Source organism: Labrus mixtus, chromosome 1, assembly GCF_963584025.1.
Source record: "Labrus mixtus chromosome 1, fLabMix1.1, whole genome shotgun sequence".
Taxonomy (NCBI): Eukaryota; Metazoa; Chordata; class Actinopteri; order Labriformes; family Labridae; genus Labrus; species Labrus mixtus.
The window spans coordinates 33,518,528-33,538,346 of NC_083612.1; the positions used below are offsets into that span (position 1 = coordinate 33,518,528).

A 19,819-nucleotide genomic window follows, 5' to 3' on the forward strand; every position below is an offset into this window, starting at 1 on the left:
TCAGAGCTGAGCGCTCAGATGAAAAGCCTCCTTCTGACACTTAAACTGTAACCAGGCAGAAGAAACCTGGCTCCGCTCGGTCCCTGATTCTCCTCCCCGGTCTGGATACAAGAGTGTGCACAGGGGTCCTGAGATTTATGGCAGCAGCTCAACGTAGCTGGTGGGGGAAAGTCTTTGGGGGTTTTCACATCCCCTCCATTTGTTTTGCACATTACTGATGTTTCCATTAATGTGCTGAGAGCATCCCCTCGAGAAGCGTGGATAGGGCTGTTCTCAAGTTCAGGCTTCATTTAGTTTTCCCCCTTGTTCTTCTCTGGAGATAAAACCTGACACACAGACCTCTCTGGCTCTCCAGAGGAGCTATTAATACAGGAAGAAGAACAGAGGAGAGAGGAGGGGGCAAGCCCCAGATCCACCTGGCAGACCAAGCACTGCCATGTTTACTTGGATCCTACATGGGAAATGGATGAATAGGCAAACAAAAGGTTTAGTAATGGTGGCAAACTGATGTCTCTCAGGTCCCTGATGAGCAGTGGATCTTTTTCAGGTCCCCATAACTAATCACCACACCTCCAAATATCATTAATAAAGCTGTGAACTTGTTACGTCCAATTTCCACCATGAAAGGTTTTCCAAAACGCATTGATCATCTTTGATATATTTGTAGTATTTTAGAGCATGTACAACTGAGAAGCAGGTCGCTTTGTGAGAGTGCATGCAATATTATCAGCTAGCTTAACAAAACAAGAATAAATAGATACATTTGTTCCTCATTCTTTATTTTATTTTCATACATGTAAGTAACAGTGTGAAGGAAAATAATAATTGAATTAAACAAATAATAATGTTGGATATCTTTAATGCATGTTACAGTATTGTCACAGTGAATGAATCACGACCTTCTGAATGATATGCCATGTAACACTGAACTAAAGTAAACCTTACCGCCTTAGTAAACCTGACTGCGTACAAATGTAACAAACATGAACAGCAAAGGTTTGGAAATATAGAAACTAAAGGGTGGATTTTTTTCTAGATATGAGCGGTGTCTTTCTCCAAAGATTTCTTGAAAGGGTTGAGCGCCAGGTAATGGGAATGTGATAGAGGAATACAAAGGAGAAATCATGCCTGCATATTATCCCGTATGTTCTTTTGTAAAGCGTCTCGAGATATTTAATGATTGATTGATTGATTGATTGATTGATTGATTGAGTACCCAGAGGGAACCCACGCATGCACAGGGAGAACATGCAAACACCAAACAGGGAATCCCTACAGGGATGTGAACTAGGAACCTTCTCGCTGTAAGGCAATAGCGCTAACCACTGCACCACAATAAAGCCCGTCACAAAGAGCAGAGTTTTACAAAATTCATTATCAAATGTTTCAGTCTTTAAAAAATGTTGTCTTGCTGCTGTAATTGCAGAGCTCTGACTTTGAGTAAATCACTTGAAAAACAGGAACATGTCAGCAGAAACATCTCTTACATGTGGCATTGAGTTAGCTATAGCTGCAAGTAAAGAAATCTGCAAGAACAGCTTCTTTGTTCACAGTATGCATTATCATTTTGTCTACTTCTGTTTGCAGACAAGGACCCATTATAAGAAAAAAAGAGTTTTAGTTTTTGTACAGGAACCTGTCTATGTGACCTTTGTGACTTGCTAATGTGTTTCTCTGATGTAGGCCACAGAAAAAGTAAGAAGGGGGTCAATTAGGCGAAGGGCCAACTGAGGATGCTGGTGAATTCTATTTTCACATCATGTCTACACTTAATGAATAATCACTTAGCTCTTTAATGCCTATCAGTCGAGATTTCAAGAAGTAGTGTCCTTGTTAGTGAGTGTCCTTTGCGCTTAGTTGCTTTATTTATTTACAGATTTCCCAAAACAACCCAGAAAAAAAACACATTACCCAAAGACATGAATCTACTCTTTCTAGGGACTGATAATACACAGAGACACAGGCAGAAAAGTCTGCTCTATATGCAGCAGTGTTGCATGTCTTTACCACTCTGCCAGATTACTTCTCCATGCCTCAGTCTCCTCTGGCTGGCCTCGCTATGCCTTCACATAAGGACAATGAAGAGAAGGCGATAAATCTTTATTGAAGCAATTATAGAGCAAATGTTATTTACACCACCTAATTGGGCCCGGGTATCTCTCCGCTCATAGAAATTAAGGCTCGAGGGGAGTTAAAATGGACACCAATTAATTTTTGCTGACAGAATCAGCAAAACAGCAAATGGCAACAAAGGGAGTTTCCCCTGGAGGAAGTGACTTTAGAGGGAGGTGAGAATAACTCGACTAATGTAGTCACAACATCACAGCATTTCCATATAAATAACTTCCAAAGAAATAAGAAACTCATTTGCCTGGATGAAAAGAAATCAATTACAGCAACAAACAGGCTATAGCTCCGTTTCCCCCAGACCTTGAAAAGTACGAAACAACACAGTTATGGTACATTGTAATGCTTCTTCTCGGGTTCTGGTAGAATATGCATAATGTGCAGTGACGGACAGGGAGGGGTAGCGTCAGCTAGTAAATGTCAAGTACACATACAGGACCACACACAGCTTATTAAAAAGCTGTCACGAGGAGAGAAGAAGCTAACAGGATGTACCAGACTTGATGAGGATTTATTACCCACTGCCATCTTTACTAAATGGCATTCTTAGACTCCCTGAGTCTTAAAATAAATCACCCTGCCGATGTGAGCATGTCTGTGTGTGTGTGTCTGTGTGCACGTGTGTGTGTGTGTGTGTGAGAATGCATGTGTGTTATTGGGTCACTTTTGAAAGTTATTTTGTTTTTGACAAGGTAAGAAATTACAGCGGGAACATGGAGAAGCCTCAGTTCAAACTTCAGTGTCACTGAACAGTAAATCAAACGAGGAGTAAATATGTGCAGAGTGGAGTATCCTTTAACTAACAGTGGCCCAACTTGTTGCCGATATAAATCAAATAGGATATTGTCACCACTTAAACGCACCGTGCACTGAGTCAGCTCTAGAGTTCTTTTAAGGCACAGAAGAGAAGGGGGGACCTGAATAATTCAGAGGGTCTTGTTTTTACAATAACAGTTGTTGTCAGGGCCTTGTTTTCATGTATCCTACAGACAAGTATTTAAAATAACACTAAAGGATTCTATTAGGAGTTTATTTTCTGGTTATGAAACAGACTCAAAAGACAAGACATGACTGTGTCTGTGATGTCATTCTTAATGCCTGAAACTGCTGCCACAGGTGTCAGATGAGGTGATTTACATCACACTGAAGATGCAGCCCGTGTGTTTATATCTTCCAAAGCAAATATTCACAAAAGGTGACGCTTTGCAGGAAGGGATTTGCTAGAAAACATTCACAAATCACAAAGTATCCAACCATGTTAGACAAAAAGTCAAAAGAAAGGATAGCTGGTTTTTACTTTAGTCATCCACCATCTCCGCTGCGTCTCAGCTCCGTCCCAGTTCTGGCAGTCTGAAGAGCTCTGCAGCAGATACACAAGGCTTCTGTTTTTGCTGGATGCTGGAGCACCGTGCATCAATTAACCACAGAGCAGATCGAGTGGGACAGGAAGTCACATACCGGAAAAAAAATGTTAAAACATCTTTAGAACATATTTTCAGAATAAAACACTCTGTTTTGACGGTTGGGAACAATGACCTTATGTGAGTCTGTTGTTGTGTTATAAGTGTTTGATAAGCTTTTATACCACATACATTGTACTATCTCGTGCTGTCAAGCATGAATGTGTAATCACCACAGGAACTCCTTCGTCTATAGGCCCTCCAGCTGCTCCGTGCTGCGGTCTGAGAACGCAGCCTGTGGGTGTCGACGGACGATGGAGCAAGGACATTTAACGGAGCGAAGCTGACACGCAATAAGATAAGATAAGATAATCCTTTATTTATCCCACAACGGGGAAATGTACATTTACATGGTTGCAGTGTTGTTCAAAGAACAGTGTCTTGATTCGCTCTGATGCTAATTTGGTTTTCTGAAAAGAGAAACTGAAAAGAAGAGGGGAAACACTTTTGTGAATTACCTCACTGAATGTTTTTTGTACCTCTTTACACCACTGGATGGCAACCATAACATACAAGTTACAACTCATGAATACTGTGGATCCTATTCGTCTCATACAGATTAACTTTTCAGACATTTGATCAAACTCACACCTTTCATTTTGTTCCTTCACTATCATTGTAAAGACCTCTGCCAGAATTCTCTGGACCTATTTAAGATACATCTTCTGCTACACCATCTTTGCAGATCAGTTGTGAAGGCAGTACTTCCTCTGTATTACACACAAAGCGAAATTAAAGATATCATTCACACAAATGAAAAACACTTTTGGTTGTGAGAGCCAAACTGGCAGCTTTTTGGCCCGTTTTCTGTCGGATGCTGGTCGAGACTTTTTGCACATTCAATAACTTTAAATTGAAGTGGCCCGCGTGTCATCTGTTTAAAGGATGAAGTGATGGAATTCAATCTGCTGAACAAACTGGGAGCAGTCTTCATTTGGAGCAGAAATGAGAGCGGCACCAGTGGGAAAACGCAATATTGTCTGCTCTTCCCTCGCTGGACAAGGTCAATTAGAGAAGGACATGGATTGGCAATCAAACCTGACACCAAAGATTGACTATGGTGATTATAACCATGCAGATGGGGGGGCTTTAAAGGTTATTAATAATGATTTATGGAATTAATTAAAGAAGTAAGATAGGATTCCGTGCTTTAAATACATTATATAAGTCCAGCTGAGGGAACATTTACCACTTGCCGGAGCTCCAGTTATAAATGCAATATGCTCTGTGACTGGATGGTTTGTCATTTGGGCTGTGGCGGAGTTATGATGATGATTACAGAGAGGAGATGGATGATCTGAAAAGATGGCTCAGATATGAGATTCAATGGGTTGATTCTGAACATATCAGTCCAACGCATGATGCATGGCTCAAACAGTGTGACACATGAGCTGTCTATTGATGAATCTGCGGTTTATTAGTATGAAGTCTACATTATTAATTGTCAGAATTCCCTTTGTCTCCATATTTGTTTCATTTCTGTGCTTCAGATTATTTGGGGTCTCTTCCCCTGTGATACTGAGCTGACTTTGACGATGGCGTGGATGTGCTTGGTGTTATTTGAGGCCAATTTTGCAAAGGTAAAGGTTGGCTCTGAAGGTTAACTAAGCGCTTTATTATTGGTGAGCATCATTTTCTGTAGCACAGTCCAACACCTGCTGCTGAAAATAAATTCCCAAAGGGGAGTCGATTTTTGCTACTTGTTCAAGTTTGTTTTTTAAGTTTTGTCTATTGCTGCTGGGCTGCTTGTCACCCAACGCAATTTTGTGCAAATAAATGTCTTATGTAAATGTCAATATGCAGCCACTTACTGGAACTCTAATAAATCAATATAACATGCCAAAATAACAGAAATTAGTATGTTCTGAGTATTTCTTTAAAGCCCTATGTCAACCAAAGAGGGAAAAGTAAATTGAAAATCCTGTCACTTACCTTGGGATAATTACTCATCTGAATTGCCAGATGTAGAAACACTTTGAGGCGTACAATTATTTTTCAATTTAATCACATTGATGAGTGACATCATCATTTAACCAAAGAAATATCAAAACCAGCTAGAAAAAAAAGGGCTCTTTCTAAACAGTATATTATCCAGTAGGTGGCTGAATTCTATAGTTAGCTGTCGTTTGATAGTAGCTCATGGGTTAACATGTTATCTCCAATTTTCCAACTTTTCCAGGTACAAGAAAAACTATTTTAACAATAAGATCAGTGCTGTTAAGTCTGGGACATGATTGAAATCCTCAGCCGGCTGTGGGGGTGAGGGAGAAAATATATGTGTGAACAACTACATCTGGATCTGAACCTAAAAGTACATGTGTCATCATTAAGAACTTTCTATAGTCCAAACAGTAGCATCTAAGAAATGACTTTTCATCTATGCTGTCTGAGTTTCTGACGCTGCAGGCTGTTTCTTTGACCTATGGGACCATATGTCACAGGGACAGCAGTCCGGGAACGACAGGCACTGTATGTGAATGTATGTCTGACCCTCAAACCCTATGGGCTGTAATTTCCTCCACAGTGGACATAATCCGTCAGCAATGTTTTTATTGTACTTTGGAAAAATTCCTCAAGGATGTTGCCCTTAAGGTGATCAATGTATAAACATTGTAAAGGAGAGGCAGCATGGATATATTTTACCTTAATGTGCTCCAGAAACAAACTATTATTTATGTTTCATGTCTTTTTTCTCTACTTTAAATGTATGTTTTCATCAGGAATGAAGACATGTTTATTTTTGGTATTGTCACAGTGTGAAGAAAAAATAGAGGAGGACCCAAGTGCAGATAGCAAAATTAAAAAATATATATATTTTAACAAACAGCAAACAAAAACATAGCAATTGTAAACCCCCAAAAAGTGCAACAAAAATCCACAAGGAGAAATAGAGAACCACGAGGAAACACATCACAGAACACGAGTAGGAAGACTTACAGAAGGGAAAGAAGAAGAAGAAGATACACAGAGGTTGTGTATGAAATCACTCACTATTCACTAGTGGAACGTCTGAATTCTGAGTGAGCATTGTCATCATACAATATAGTCATATATTGTTTTCCGGAGTTTCAGGTCAAAGTTGGGAAAAAAATCAGTGAGGGGTTATCAGTTTATACAGGGGAAATGATCACACTTTTATTAGCAGTACAGTGGATAGAGGATACAAGACCATTGAGATCAGTCATTTGTTCAGCTTCAAGTTCATCACTCATCAGTTTACAATACAGTCATTCAGACAGCAGACCGGACATTTTACTAGAAATCAAACATGATACAGAATTCAAATGATGTTTTTATGGGTACCTGCACACATAGGCATACAAGGAAATGAATCAGCAGACAAGGTGGCAAAGGGGGCTACATTAAATACTCAAGTAGATTTTATAGTTAGCATGAGAACAGAAGTGAAGAGCAGTATTAAACAGAGATAGAAGAAAAGGGAGGCAGTGGGAGGAGGAAAGGAAAAGACGATGGTTTTATAGAATCCAAAGGAAGGCTGGTGAAATGAGAAGTGCAGGAACAAATAGGAGAATTTAAAGAATAATATCTAGATTAAGATTTGGACACACTGGATTCAATAGTACATTGTGTACAATAGGAAAACATGATACAGGTAGATGTGACTATACTGTGGACAAGAGGAGACAGTGTAACATGTCAATTTACACTGTCAGAAATAAAGTTTAAAAAGAAGACAGACGGTGGAAAAGTTGAAAGAAATTAAAGTACACTTGGATTTAATAGATATCTTACAAACGAAATCAGAAAATGAAGGCTATATGATTTTATTTGAGTACCTTAGACAAACTCAGTTGATTGAGAGGATATAATTATAATTGTTTTTATTTTTTCATTATTGATTTTTATTATTATTTACAGAAAGTAGTACACATTAGATATTTTGATCCACACTCCATACCAGTAGGTGGCGGAAATGCACCAATTTGTTGTTTGCCAAACACCATAAGTATCATGGGGTGAGAATGCCCTCTGGTTGAGGAAGAGTTTGCACCCTTTATAAGGACAGGTGAAGACAATTAGTGCCCTCTTTTTGCTTGAATCCTGGTAGATGTGTGGTGGGACTGCTTGCTGTGTGCAGATGTAATGAGCTGTCCTGATTATCCTTACTGATATGCTCTTTAGCCTCATGTTGAAGAGGAAATAGTTTTAGCCAGTGTAGTCAGCCTGCTGCCCTTCCAGGTGTCTCCTTTAATCAGGGCCAGACTGCTGCTTTGCCTGAATCATCTCATCCATGTCGTCTGTCTGAGATAGTTTTTTTAATCTGGACTCGGGTCGATAGTTGTTGTGCTTACTGTCCATGTTGTTTATACTGGTGGATAATTTACTGAGTAACTGCCCATATTTAAACCCATGAATGTATAACCTGTGAACTGAACCAACTGAAGTTCCCATTTGACTTTATTTTATTTAGAGGCAGCGGGATGAGTACGTGTGGGATCCACATCCTTGCATGCAGTGTGGTAGACCTGCTGGTGGTGGTCACTCAGTGTTTGGTAGATCGTCTTTTCTTCTTGCAGTGTTGGTGATCACAGTGGGCTCCCATGGTGGTATCTAGTGGGGTCTGCTGTGATAGAATCTCCCCGCGGTAATACCCTGTCTAATTATAGTTGTTTGGTTAAATCTGTAGCTGTAGTTTATAGATATTTATTATTGTGGAATAAAAAACTTTTTATGATACTTACTATTGCCTTCTATTTCCTCAGGTACTCCAGCAACAAGTAGAACATTTTAAAATAAATATATGGTTGGTGAACTGAATGCATGTCTCCTGCTCTCCTTGAACCTATACATTTGTTTTGAGCCAACACAATGGAAGTAGGGGCCTATCAGGACCCTTAAGTTAATAAAGCCTTTATATCTGTGTCTGGTCACGTTCGTCTGATTCATTCAGTGTGGAAGTGGTGTCATTAACTGCCACAGGTTGTTGAAAATCCAACTCGGCTGCAATATGCACGATTGCTCAATAAATAATACAAAACGTCACATTGCATGAAAACTATTTAACAACTAACATTTGAAAGGTGCTTAACCCAAACCGGCCGCACCCGCCCCTGGTTTTTGTTTTTTTTTCATCCTCGTTTGTTTTGATTTGGAGGCGCAGGTGAAGTGACGTTTTAAATTAAATTTCGCACAGCAATGTGGGTGTTCAAATACAAAGAATTTCCTTGAAGGATGCATCCACACCATACTGCACAAAACTCTGAAGTATAGTATCCATGCTGAAATGTTCAGTCTTCTGCGGTGGACCCCAAAAATGACCACGAGGGGTTCAGTCTACTGAAAAGTCTGCACTCCATACTGAACTGGGCCACAGGTGAAACAAATGAGTGCAATCAAAAAAAGGGGGGGAAACACACAACGGAAGGGGACAAGAACTACAAAATAAAACAGGAAGCTCAAGAATATAACTGTAACAATACACACAGGGAATGAGAAACACAAGCAAAGGAAAATACAAAATAAAACAGGAAACGCACATAAGCAATGAAAAAAAACTAAACAAGATCAACTCATGACAGGTACATTAAAAAACTCCATTTAAGATTTTACCTTTATTGATCCCCGCAAGGGGAAGTTTCAGTTTTTACACTCTGTAGTCATGCAACACACACATAGGCTGAAATATATACACACACATGCACACAAACAGGATCCTATGGACATGAACTAATGGAGAGATGTCAGAGTGACGGAGCTGCCCATAGCGGGTGCTCCTGAGCTGATGGTGGGGAGGGGGTTTGGTGCCTTGCTCAAGGGCACCTTGGCAGTGCTCAGGAGGTGATCTGGCACCTCTCCAGCTACCAGACCAACTTGCATATTTGGTCTGCACCGGGACTTGAACCAGTGACCCTCTGGTTCCCAACCCAAGTCCCTACAGACTGAGCTACTGCCGCCCATGTAGCACCTTTCTCTCCTTGCCACACAGCACAGTTAACCTTGATTATAGCACACATTTCTTCTTTAAATATTTTGCTTCCTTGTGCCATTTCACACTGCAGGACAGCTCTTCTAGCTTGTTAATCATTCCTCATGCACAGTCGAAACTGACATGATCGTTTGATGCATTACTGTGTAATGCTCCAGTAATTATTCTTTCCTCTAACAAGGCAGGCGAGTGAGTCTGCCCGTCCTCCTTCCCTCCCACGTCTCAGTCATTTATTTCTTCATTTTCTTTCAACTTAGGAACAATCTCAATCGTATACTGGAGCATGGAGGAAATGTGACCGAGGCAGTGGTGCTCTTTAGCTAATGTTGGCTGGTTGATTGCTCGCACACTGAGCCAAGCTTACATGGCTGTTGTCTCAAGTGTTAATGTATGCAGAGAAGCATGTCTCAAAATAAAGACAATGTTTCTGTTCTGTTCTCAAGAATACACACACATGCACAAGAGTCAAAATGTCTCCTAGTGTTGCTCCACCTGCACAGTTGGGGGTTAAAGGGCTTTGCTTTTAAGCCCCTGATTGGTAGTTTGTGACAGAGGTCAGGGAGTGACTCATTCTCCTCCTACGCAGAGGATTTTCCCTTCAGTCTGCTGATTTGAACCACATGACCACATTGCCTGCTTGCTGTCACCTCTGTGTGTTTCCTCCTGAAGCCGTCAGTTAAGTTAAAGATGTGAAAGATCCACTGAGCCTAATAAACAGGGGAAGCACAAGATTTACAGAACACTGATGAGTGCTTTTGACATTTGATATTTTTTAGATAGCACCCAATCTTACCGTCATAACTATTTAATTTATTATCTTATAATCACATTGACATAACCAGGCGTCAAAGTGGAATGAATCATTATGGAGTCAGAGACAAGAGAACAGGTCCTGTAAGATTTCTCAGTATGCAATGCTACTGTAAGTGCCAGTTGAGCACCTCAATACTTGTTTACATAAAAATATCCCACTTGAATAATAAGCACTTCTTTTTATAAAAACATTCAGCAGAGATCTCAAGTATTACTCAGAAGGGGAACTGAAATAAAAAAAAATCCAACAACCAAGGAAGAAACGTGGTAAAACAATTAAAAACAGCTTTTAAAAGGTGACGTTTGCACTCTGAACAGCATAATATCCTGGACATTGGACATGCCCAGGCTGTGCCCATCACCTGCCCCATCTTCTCAGACAAATTTAGAATTACAAAAAAAATAGTTCATATATTGGCTCTCATTTTTACTCGTTACCTCCATGTTTATGATTATTCAGCCACTTAATTTCAGACTGGAATATTCCAGTAATTGATGTTTCCTTCTGTTTCCAAATTTGTTATTCATCCTGTAGCACTGCTGGTTGTAAATCTAGATGAAAAACAGGATTAAAGTGTGCCTATTTGGCACTGGGGTTGAGTAAAGATGTTGCGCAGGAGGCAGAAATCTTTGCAAAAAATAAAGTGGTGGATTTATTAACCCAAAAATGTACAAAAAAGCAGAAAACAAAAGAAAAGCAAGTAGACTAAATAATAAACTAAAAGAAAACATTCTCACAGCAAGCTGCCACAAATAACAATTTGGTGCATTCATGTGGTGTCGGACACATCCAAAGAACGAGTTTCCGAGTTGTAAAATGCACATGAACGCCTCCAACAACTTGGAAACTCTGGAAAGAATTAGATGCCCGACTTGTCGACCTGACGTCATAATCGTCATCACATGGGGGGCTAAATATGTTTTGTTAATGTTAAGATCATTTTTATTAATTCACATATTTAAACTTTTTGCTGAAATATGACTTCTAACAGTGACATTCCCCACATCATCTTCCTAGTATCCACACTGTTTTTAGCTATTGTTCTAGCATTCCGATTCCGACTTTCTGAGCTGAAATGACGTGAACATACTGAAGTCGGAAGAGAGACTTTCCAACTCGGAAACTGGGACCATCTAAGGAGCACATGAATTCAGCATCTGGTGAGTAGAGGGAAGACAGAAAAAAATCCCACTGACACAAAAGCAAATGAAAACAGCAACACTGGGTACTTCTCATGTCTGAAGTTGCTTATTTCGGCACCGAGGATCGAGGAAATAACTCGGAGGAGCCATGATCGAGGAAACATGAGACCAGCCTTCCCGGAAGTCTTTCGGCTGTACGCAATTACATCGATTTGCGCAGCCCTCACAGGTGTCCAATATAAATACACAGAATACCTTCGCAACAGCTGACTTCAAAACATGGAGAAAAAACACAAACGTAAGTGTCTGTTATTTTAATGTTTGTCAACATGCCGAAGCAGGAATGTGGGGAGTCATCATTACACAGGATTTTGTGTGCAAAAATATTGTTTGCCATTCGTGAAAATAGATGGGAGTTGTAATTAACACCTAAAATAGCCTTGAACAGTTTCCTGATCCAAAATCCGTTTCTGGTGTAAAACATGATAAAGGCTATGGGAAACTAGGTCAAAGCCACTCAACTTCAGTCTGATTGATATTACCTGGAGAAAACAAAAATATGTCTGGAATTTTAAGAAAAAAAAGGAATGCTTTTGCAAATGAACATTAATTTGCATCAGTTATCACATCCCTGTTATGGAAACTCTTGCCTATTTAACCGTTTTGAAAATAATAGTCCATCTTCCCATTTCACTCTTCACTTTTGCCCATTACATCACCTAATCATTTTCATCTCATATTCAGATTCAGATTCTTTGTTGTCCCACAAGGGGAAATATGCGTTGCAGCAGGAGCACACAGAAGACAAGAAACACAAGGACAACATCAACATAAAACATAAACAAAAAGGAATTTAAAAAATCAGACAGCACAACAAAATATAAAAACCAATAAAAACAGCGCAATAAAATCAGTCAAGAGCCCGTACCAGAATGGGAATTCCTACCAAGTCATTAAAGAGTCACATGACTTGACTCGAGTCAGACACGAGTTGCAAATTTGAGGACTTGAGACTTGCTTGACTGACAGTAATAAAAGACTTGACTTGACGTAGACTTGAGGCAGATGACTTGAAATGATTTTACTTTTAGGACTTAAATTTTGCATTTTTTTGAAATTCTCTCATACAACAGAATCGCAATCAGCAGAAAGCCTCAAATGTCTTCAGAACAAATTAGAAGAAGTTCAAATAAAACTCTGAAATTAGTATTTTCAAGCGGGAATTATACTTTCTTATACTACAACTCTGATTTTTCTTTCTGAAGTTTTCAAATGGCCTGCATGGAGCACCCATAGGAAACACAAATACTATTCCGCATTAAGAGGTTTCTTCAAAGAATGACAACTAGAGATGGTTTAACACAAAGCAACCTTTATCTTTCATTTTTCCACTTCATTGTCAAACGAAGGGCAACAGCAACACAAGAAATAAAACCTGCATGAACATGTGGGACTTGTAAAAGAAGGGGAGAGTCAGTGTGTGAGAGAGAGAGAGCGAGAGAGAGAGAGATTTAAGTGAAAGAAGGGGAGGTGAGCCATCGAGAAACACATATCCTACATGGTTCAGGAGACTAATTACACAAGAAGGCCAAGCTATGTCGACCACTTCAGAGAGTCTGCAGGCTACACAGGGACCAAGCGACACGGATACCCCATTCAGACGAGGGAAACAGCTTCTCATGCATGCCTTATTACCCAAAAGACCCACATCTATGGCAGATAAGTCACCTACTCCTTCTAGCCCTGCTCCTCTGCGGACACAGATCCTGTAATGATACATTTCACTTCTGGCGATTTCCAGCTTGATGGGTAGAAATGTGAAAACAAAAAAGGAGACAGCGGGCATTGTGGGACATCATCTCTGACCCTCATCAAAGAGTTCTCTCTTCACATCCTGTGGTAAAGTGACACAGTGCCAACCCCTCGTTTTCCTGCGGTCCATCTCTAATGGGATTTGGGTTTTATATTAAGTCCACCCCCCCACCCCCACCCCCTCCCTGTCCCGACACAGTGGTGTGAGTGATTTGAATTAAAAAGTGGCTAAACCCTAAGAGCAGGCTTCAAATAGGATTGTGTGCGCCTTTCACAGTTAAAGAGGGCCTTCCAGGTAAGCCTGTCCTGCAAAATGACAGAAAAGGTGAGGGGTGCGGTTATGTAGGGCATCACTTACACAACTGCTCACTCATGAGACAAAGCTCTTTTTAGATCTTTTTGTATAAGCTCAGTATGGCAGACATTCAGTCACAGAGTAACTGTTGGCCACTCTTGATCCAAAGGCCTGCTGAATGTCACTGAGGGTCTTCAATGAACAGGAAAAGACAATGATGCAGGTTTTAGTAGATGGCTTTGATTATTTGCAATGATGAAGAAGTTGAAATTCTGTTAAATGATTGAGGTATGTGGCACAATCAGTTACATGATGAGTCAAAATTATTTTAGCTTATAGCTATATATATGTATGTATATGTGCATGGTACTACATGCACAAAAGATATTTTAAGCGCTGGTGGCGCAGTGGTTAGTGTGCGCGCCCCATGTATGGAGGCTGTAGTCTTCCAAGCAGGCAGCCTGGGTTTGAATCCAGCCTGTGGCTCCTTTCCCACATGTCATTCCCCTCTCTCTCTCCCTGATTTCAGATTCTATCCACTGTCCTATCTCTACATTAAAGGCACAAAAAGCCCAAAAATAAATCTTTAAAAAAAAAAAATGAATTAACTGTTTAACAAAGACTAAATGGTAAATGTACTTGGGCTTATATGGCACTTTTTTAGTTTTATGACTACGCAAAACCATTTTGTACCGTAGGTCACACCTACACATTCACACACTGATTTCAGAGGCTGCTATGTGAAGTGACCATCAGAATTAACTTATCAATTCATTCACATTCACACACTGATGACGAAGCAGGGGGAGCAATTTGGGATCAAGTGACTTGTCCAGGGACACATCGGACATCACATCGGACATTTGGATGCAGGAGCTGGGGTTTGAACCTCCAACCTTCCGGTGGAGAGACAACCGACTCTACCACTGAGCCACAGCTGTTCCCAGATAACTAAGACAGTATAGTGATGCATTTTGAACCCTTAAAGGGGACATATTTTGACAAATCCACTTTCACAGTGTTTATGAACATATAATTGGGTAACCTGAGTGTCTACTGACCCACAAAATGTGAAATAAATCCATCCAGTCCTTTGTTTATGGTCTGCATAAGTCTTACAACACAGAGAAAAATGCTCCGTTTCACAAGCTGGATTCTGCTAAAAAAAAAAATCCCCTCCCCTCCTCTGGTATCTCCACCCATGGACTCCACCCCCAGCCTAGAACAAAACTTTTGTGCAGGTCTGCCATTTTTATTCTCTCTACAGAGGAGTGATGTCTACGGGGAAAACTTAGTGGGGGGGTCATTACATTTAAAGAGACACACACACCAAAACGGAGCGTTCTGAGAGGGCTGGTTTATACAGGGTCACAAACCTCCTCTGGTGCTTGATTCATGTTATATTTTGAACAAAGCACAGCACAGACGTTTCATTTAGACCACAGGGGGACTGTTTGAAAAGGTGGAGAAGGGGTATAATATGTCTTCTTTAAATAGACAGCAGAGATGGGGATTCAATTTCGAGACTCTAACTCGAGTCACACTTATGTGACTCAAGACCTGATTTGGAGTCGCCCCTCAAAGACTTCAGACTGGTCTCGTACTCAAGATTTGGGACTCATCCCAGATGGAATTCCATGTTTTCATTGCTCTATATGTTACTGTACATTTAAGGAAATTGGTGTTTGCTTTGGGTAGTAAACTGAGTGGCACCAAATGTAAGACAAAGTAAAGAAACAAGTGAAGTTGCTCAATGGTTTAGTTGATGAAGTGTCACGTGATTTGTTTCAGTAAATCAGAGAATCCGGCTGAGTCTCTCTACTCAAATATGTGTTTGCTATGTAAAGACAGTCACCTTCATCACATTCAAGAACAAACAGGGAAACAGGGCAGTGAAAGAACCCACTCACTTTTACTCTGCGTCAGGTGTTTATGTTGGAGTTTGAAAACTTAACAGTGACACAGACTGTGCAACGAAAGACCAAAAACCAGTTGTTGTCTGACCTTAAGATCTGAACACAAGATCCTGTTTTCACACACACACACACACACACACACACACACACACACACACACACACACACACACACACACACACACACACACAGATCATTTTATGGGATCATCTGACTGTTCAGAAAATGTTCTTTCTTTAGCAAACATCCTGAGATTGTCAGTCTCATTTGTAAAAAAAAATCACATTTTGTTTTTTTGTTTATTTAGTGAGACAAACACTTCTCCAAAAAAACTTCTCATATAGCTCAGTGGTACAATATTACACCTCTGTAAGAAACTTAAACATGTCTTTTTCTACCAAAATACAAACATTTATTTAATGTGTAGACAACAACATAAAAAACACAAAATGGGAATCTATACAGAAATGACCAGCTATTACTACTATAAATGATTGTCATTCAGCATGTTTATATAGTAATCTTAAATCTAAAAGTTATCTAAAATATGAAATACAGATGCCCAATCTACTATTCCTTGACACAAGCAAACATAGAGCATATAGCTCAAATATTAATACAGATTATTTTTAATGAGCACAAAAAATTCCTCCTCCCTGAACAGTCTCTGAACAAACGAGTTCCTGTCTTCGACATTGTCCCACAGTTCATCTTGGGTTTAGGGCAGACCAGCAGTTGTTCCTCCAGAGGGAAGCCATTCACCCACAGCCAGTTTCCTGCCAGGAAACGTAGACCTATCCACACCTCCTTTGTTTGGGCATTTTGGATCAAGTCTTTGACATATCGGTTGTTATGTTCAGCATGCATGTGTGGAAGGTCGTAGAGATGGTTGAAGTGTGTGTCTTTTGAATCAGGGTCAGTTTGAAGAGTCCTGCAGTGTTCCAGAGCCTCCTCCCATGTCTTCTCTTCTTTCACTAAGATCAGATCATCCTCAGAGCACAAACTTTCAAATTTGATATGACAGGGTATATCAATCCAAAGTTTGTTTTCCATGACAGTACAATTCTCATTCCTCCAAAGGTCATTAGGTTCATTTGTGGCCCAGCTTGTAAAGCTGACTTCTTCTCCATTAGCCCAGTTCCAAACAGCAGCATTTGTATCATCTCTGTGGAGACCGATCCAGCAGTATTTATCCAATCCACATGGATTCTCCAGTGCCTCATACTCGCTCTCAGTTCTGAAAATGGCCAGGTCAGTATGGTTCGCTCTGCAGTATTTTTGGGCATCATCCCAAGTCATTCTAATAGGCACATGAACATACATTCGGTGTTGTTCAAAAGCCTGACAAAAAAAAACCAGGATGAAGTAAAAGATGAGCATGCAGAGACTGTTGAAGCTGCTAGTCATCATGATTCCCCGGCAGAGACTCTAATGGACACATTGACTTAAACAGTCAGCTAGAAGTTAGAACTCTGGCTTCTCCGTGTATCATCTCTTTTTAAATACCTAAAAAAATGTCTATGTGGGTTGTGCCAGTTTTCATATTTGCAGATGCTCTTATTAAATTACCAATGAATGAGTCTGAATTTCACTTGGACAATCCTACCATCTGTCTCATATTTGTTCCATCATAAACCTGACCAATAATATCATCCACATTAACATGAGAGTCATCAGGACACACACACAAACAGACACGCACAGTGTAGGAAGAATCAGATTCAGGGTTAAGGGTAAGAGTAATAGTTACCTATCAGTTTTTTTACTTATAGACTACTTAATACATAATTACTTGTTACGTAAAATAACAAAATCAGCATCTTGTATCTGCAGAGAGAGTTGAACTAGGGCTGTCAGCATGAACTAGTTAAGGTCTGAAATAATAATGTGATTTAATCACATGCTAATTTGTCCCTCTGGGCCCACCATGGATGAGCCTATAGTGTCTCATTTCACCCTAAAAAACTCTCAGACAGCTCAGCTGACGAGTTCAAAGTAATAAAGCTAGTGTTGACAATTGTTAATAAAGTTTCATTTGAAAACTCCAACGGCTGGTGAAAGAGAAGGAAGTGGAAGTTGTTGTAGGATACAGGAAAGTTGATACAATCGTAGATTTATGGATACAATGTTTCTCAAAAGTGCTGCACTGATGATCTGTACCGAAAACTAACATAAAATGAAACGCTGGGTTGCATCCTGCCGGTGGTCGCCATGACTACAGTCCTCCCTTGTCTCTCGTGATTACATTGTAGTCGTCCAGACGCGTTCATGACGCACTCGTCAAGATTTTAAATTCTAAATATCAAACATGTTTGAAATAAATAGGGGCGTCTCCGACGATCTCCGAGCAGATTGGGGACATGATTGGAACATGAAGAGAATCTGGGCAGATAATCGGGTCCGAGCAGCCTTGAGTCGGGAGCGACCCTGCGATTGTCTAGAAGGAGGAATTGGAACTAAAATTGCCCCGATCATCTTGCAGTGTGAGCCAGTCTTCAAGCTCACAACTTTCTTTGCCTTCATTTGTTTAAGTAAATCAGAGAATCCGGCTGAGCCTCTCATACTCAAATATATGTTTGTTTTGTAAATAGAGGTGCTCTCACCATCCTCAAGGTCAAACGAACCTGATAGATAGACACATGAACTTTATTGTCTGTCCCAACAGTGACAGATATTCTCCTTTGACAAGGCTAAAACCATGAACACAACTTACATTTAAAAAACACAACACAAAGTACAGACATTAAAAGAGGACTGTTAAAAGCAACAGCTGCTGAAAAGGGCTCTCTTTGATTTGATTTGGTCACTCTTGGGTAAGTAAGGAAAGTACATGCAAAAGCTGTGAAGGGCAAAGAGGATGAACCCGGTGAATGAGTAACCACTACAGGACACTTTAAAAGTAAAGCAAACATCCCCAAAACAAGACAGCTGCCAATAACATTTGAGAGATTTGACAGTGAATGAATTCAAGAAAGTTTTTGCCCGACAGCTTATCAATTAGCTTAAAGTCACCTGTGGTCCATATCAGACAGGTAGATCAGCACTGCCACATTGTGTGTGTCACTGATGGTAAGAAAGCTAACTAAAAAAATGCCTAATCCACCACAATTAAACAGAAAATCTAATTTAACAACAGCAATTCCCAAGTCAAAAATAGCTGACTTTGAACATGTTTTGAAGTAAGTCAACTGGGAACAGGTAACTAAAGAATCAGATCTAAACCACAGTGAGAACATTTTTGCCTCTACCCTATGTGAATTATTAAATAAATACACAAAACCCTGGAAAAGTTGACCCAAGAAATATTCTCTTCCATGGATTAATAGTTATATCCTTCAGATCATAAAAAAGTGAGATCTTGCTCTTAAAAGGTCTCTAATAACTAAAAACAATACTGACCACCTTATTTATACTGGCTTGAGGAACAATGTGGTGTCTGAAATGCGGAAGGCCAAGACAAATCATTTCTCCAAACTCATTGAAGAGGCCAGTGGCAGTAGTTCTAAATTGTGTCAACACATAAACAAACTAATTAACTCCAGTAAGAAAAAGCAGTCTTAAAGTCTGTAATAATTTAATTCATAGTAACGAGTCTATTGCAAATATTTTTAATAGCTTTTTTATTGAGAGTGTACAAGAGTTAGCGAGTCATTTCAAAACTATAGAGTCATCTCCTGAAGAACCTGACCATGATCGCACAGGCTCCTTTTGTATTAAAGTGGTATCACATGACAAAGTTAAAAAGATGATTTTGAACATGACTAACTCCATGTCAAAGGATATTCATAACCTTCATGCTGCATTAATCAAAAAACATCAGAGCTATTTGTTGGAGCCAATTACTTACTTAGTTAACCTGTCAATACAAACAAAAATGTTCCCAGATAGCTGGAAAACTGCAATAATTACCCCAGTTTTTAAATCAGGAGACAAGGACATAGCAAGTAATTACAGGCCTATTGCTATTCTCCCTGTAGTCTCAAAGATTCTGGAGAAGATTGTAGCTGAGCAATTGATGGAACATTTAGAGTCTAACCAATTGCTTCATCCACAGCAGTTTCTGTTTAGACAAAAATATTCCACTGAAACAGCAAACTGCTATTTGCTTGAAAATATTAAAGCTCCACTGGATAAAGGAAATGTTGTCGGGGCAGTGTTCTTGGACCTGAAAAAGGCCTTTGACACTGTCAATCACACTATTTTACTGAATAAATTAAAGCAATTCCAAATGTCATCAGAAGCTCTGCAGTGGTTTAATTCTTACCTGGGGGGAGACAGCAATGTGTTAGGGTCAATGGGGTGAAGT

General features: G+C 39.9%; 1 protein-coding gene across 1 annotated transcript in view; it reads right to left on the reverse strand.

Moving 5' to 3' along the window:
• The window catches only part of LOC132978938 (secretory phospholipase A2 receptor-like), a 36,521-nt gene that overhangs the window by 12,205 nt on the left and 4,497 nt on the right, over positions 1 to 19,819 (reverse strand). The window contains exon 3 of the mRNA XM_061044319.1: positions 16,154 to 16,813. Within this exon, the coding sequence (XP_060900302.1) occupies positions 16,154 to 16,813 (660 nt within the window). The remainder of the gene's footprint in view (positions 1 to 16,153; positions 16,814 to 19,819) is intronic.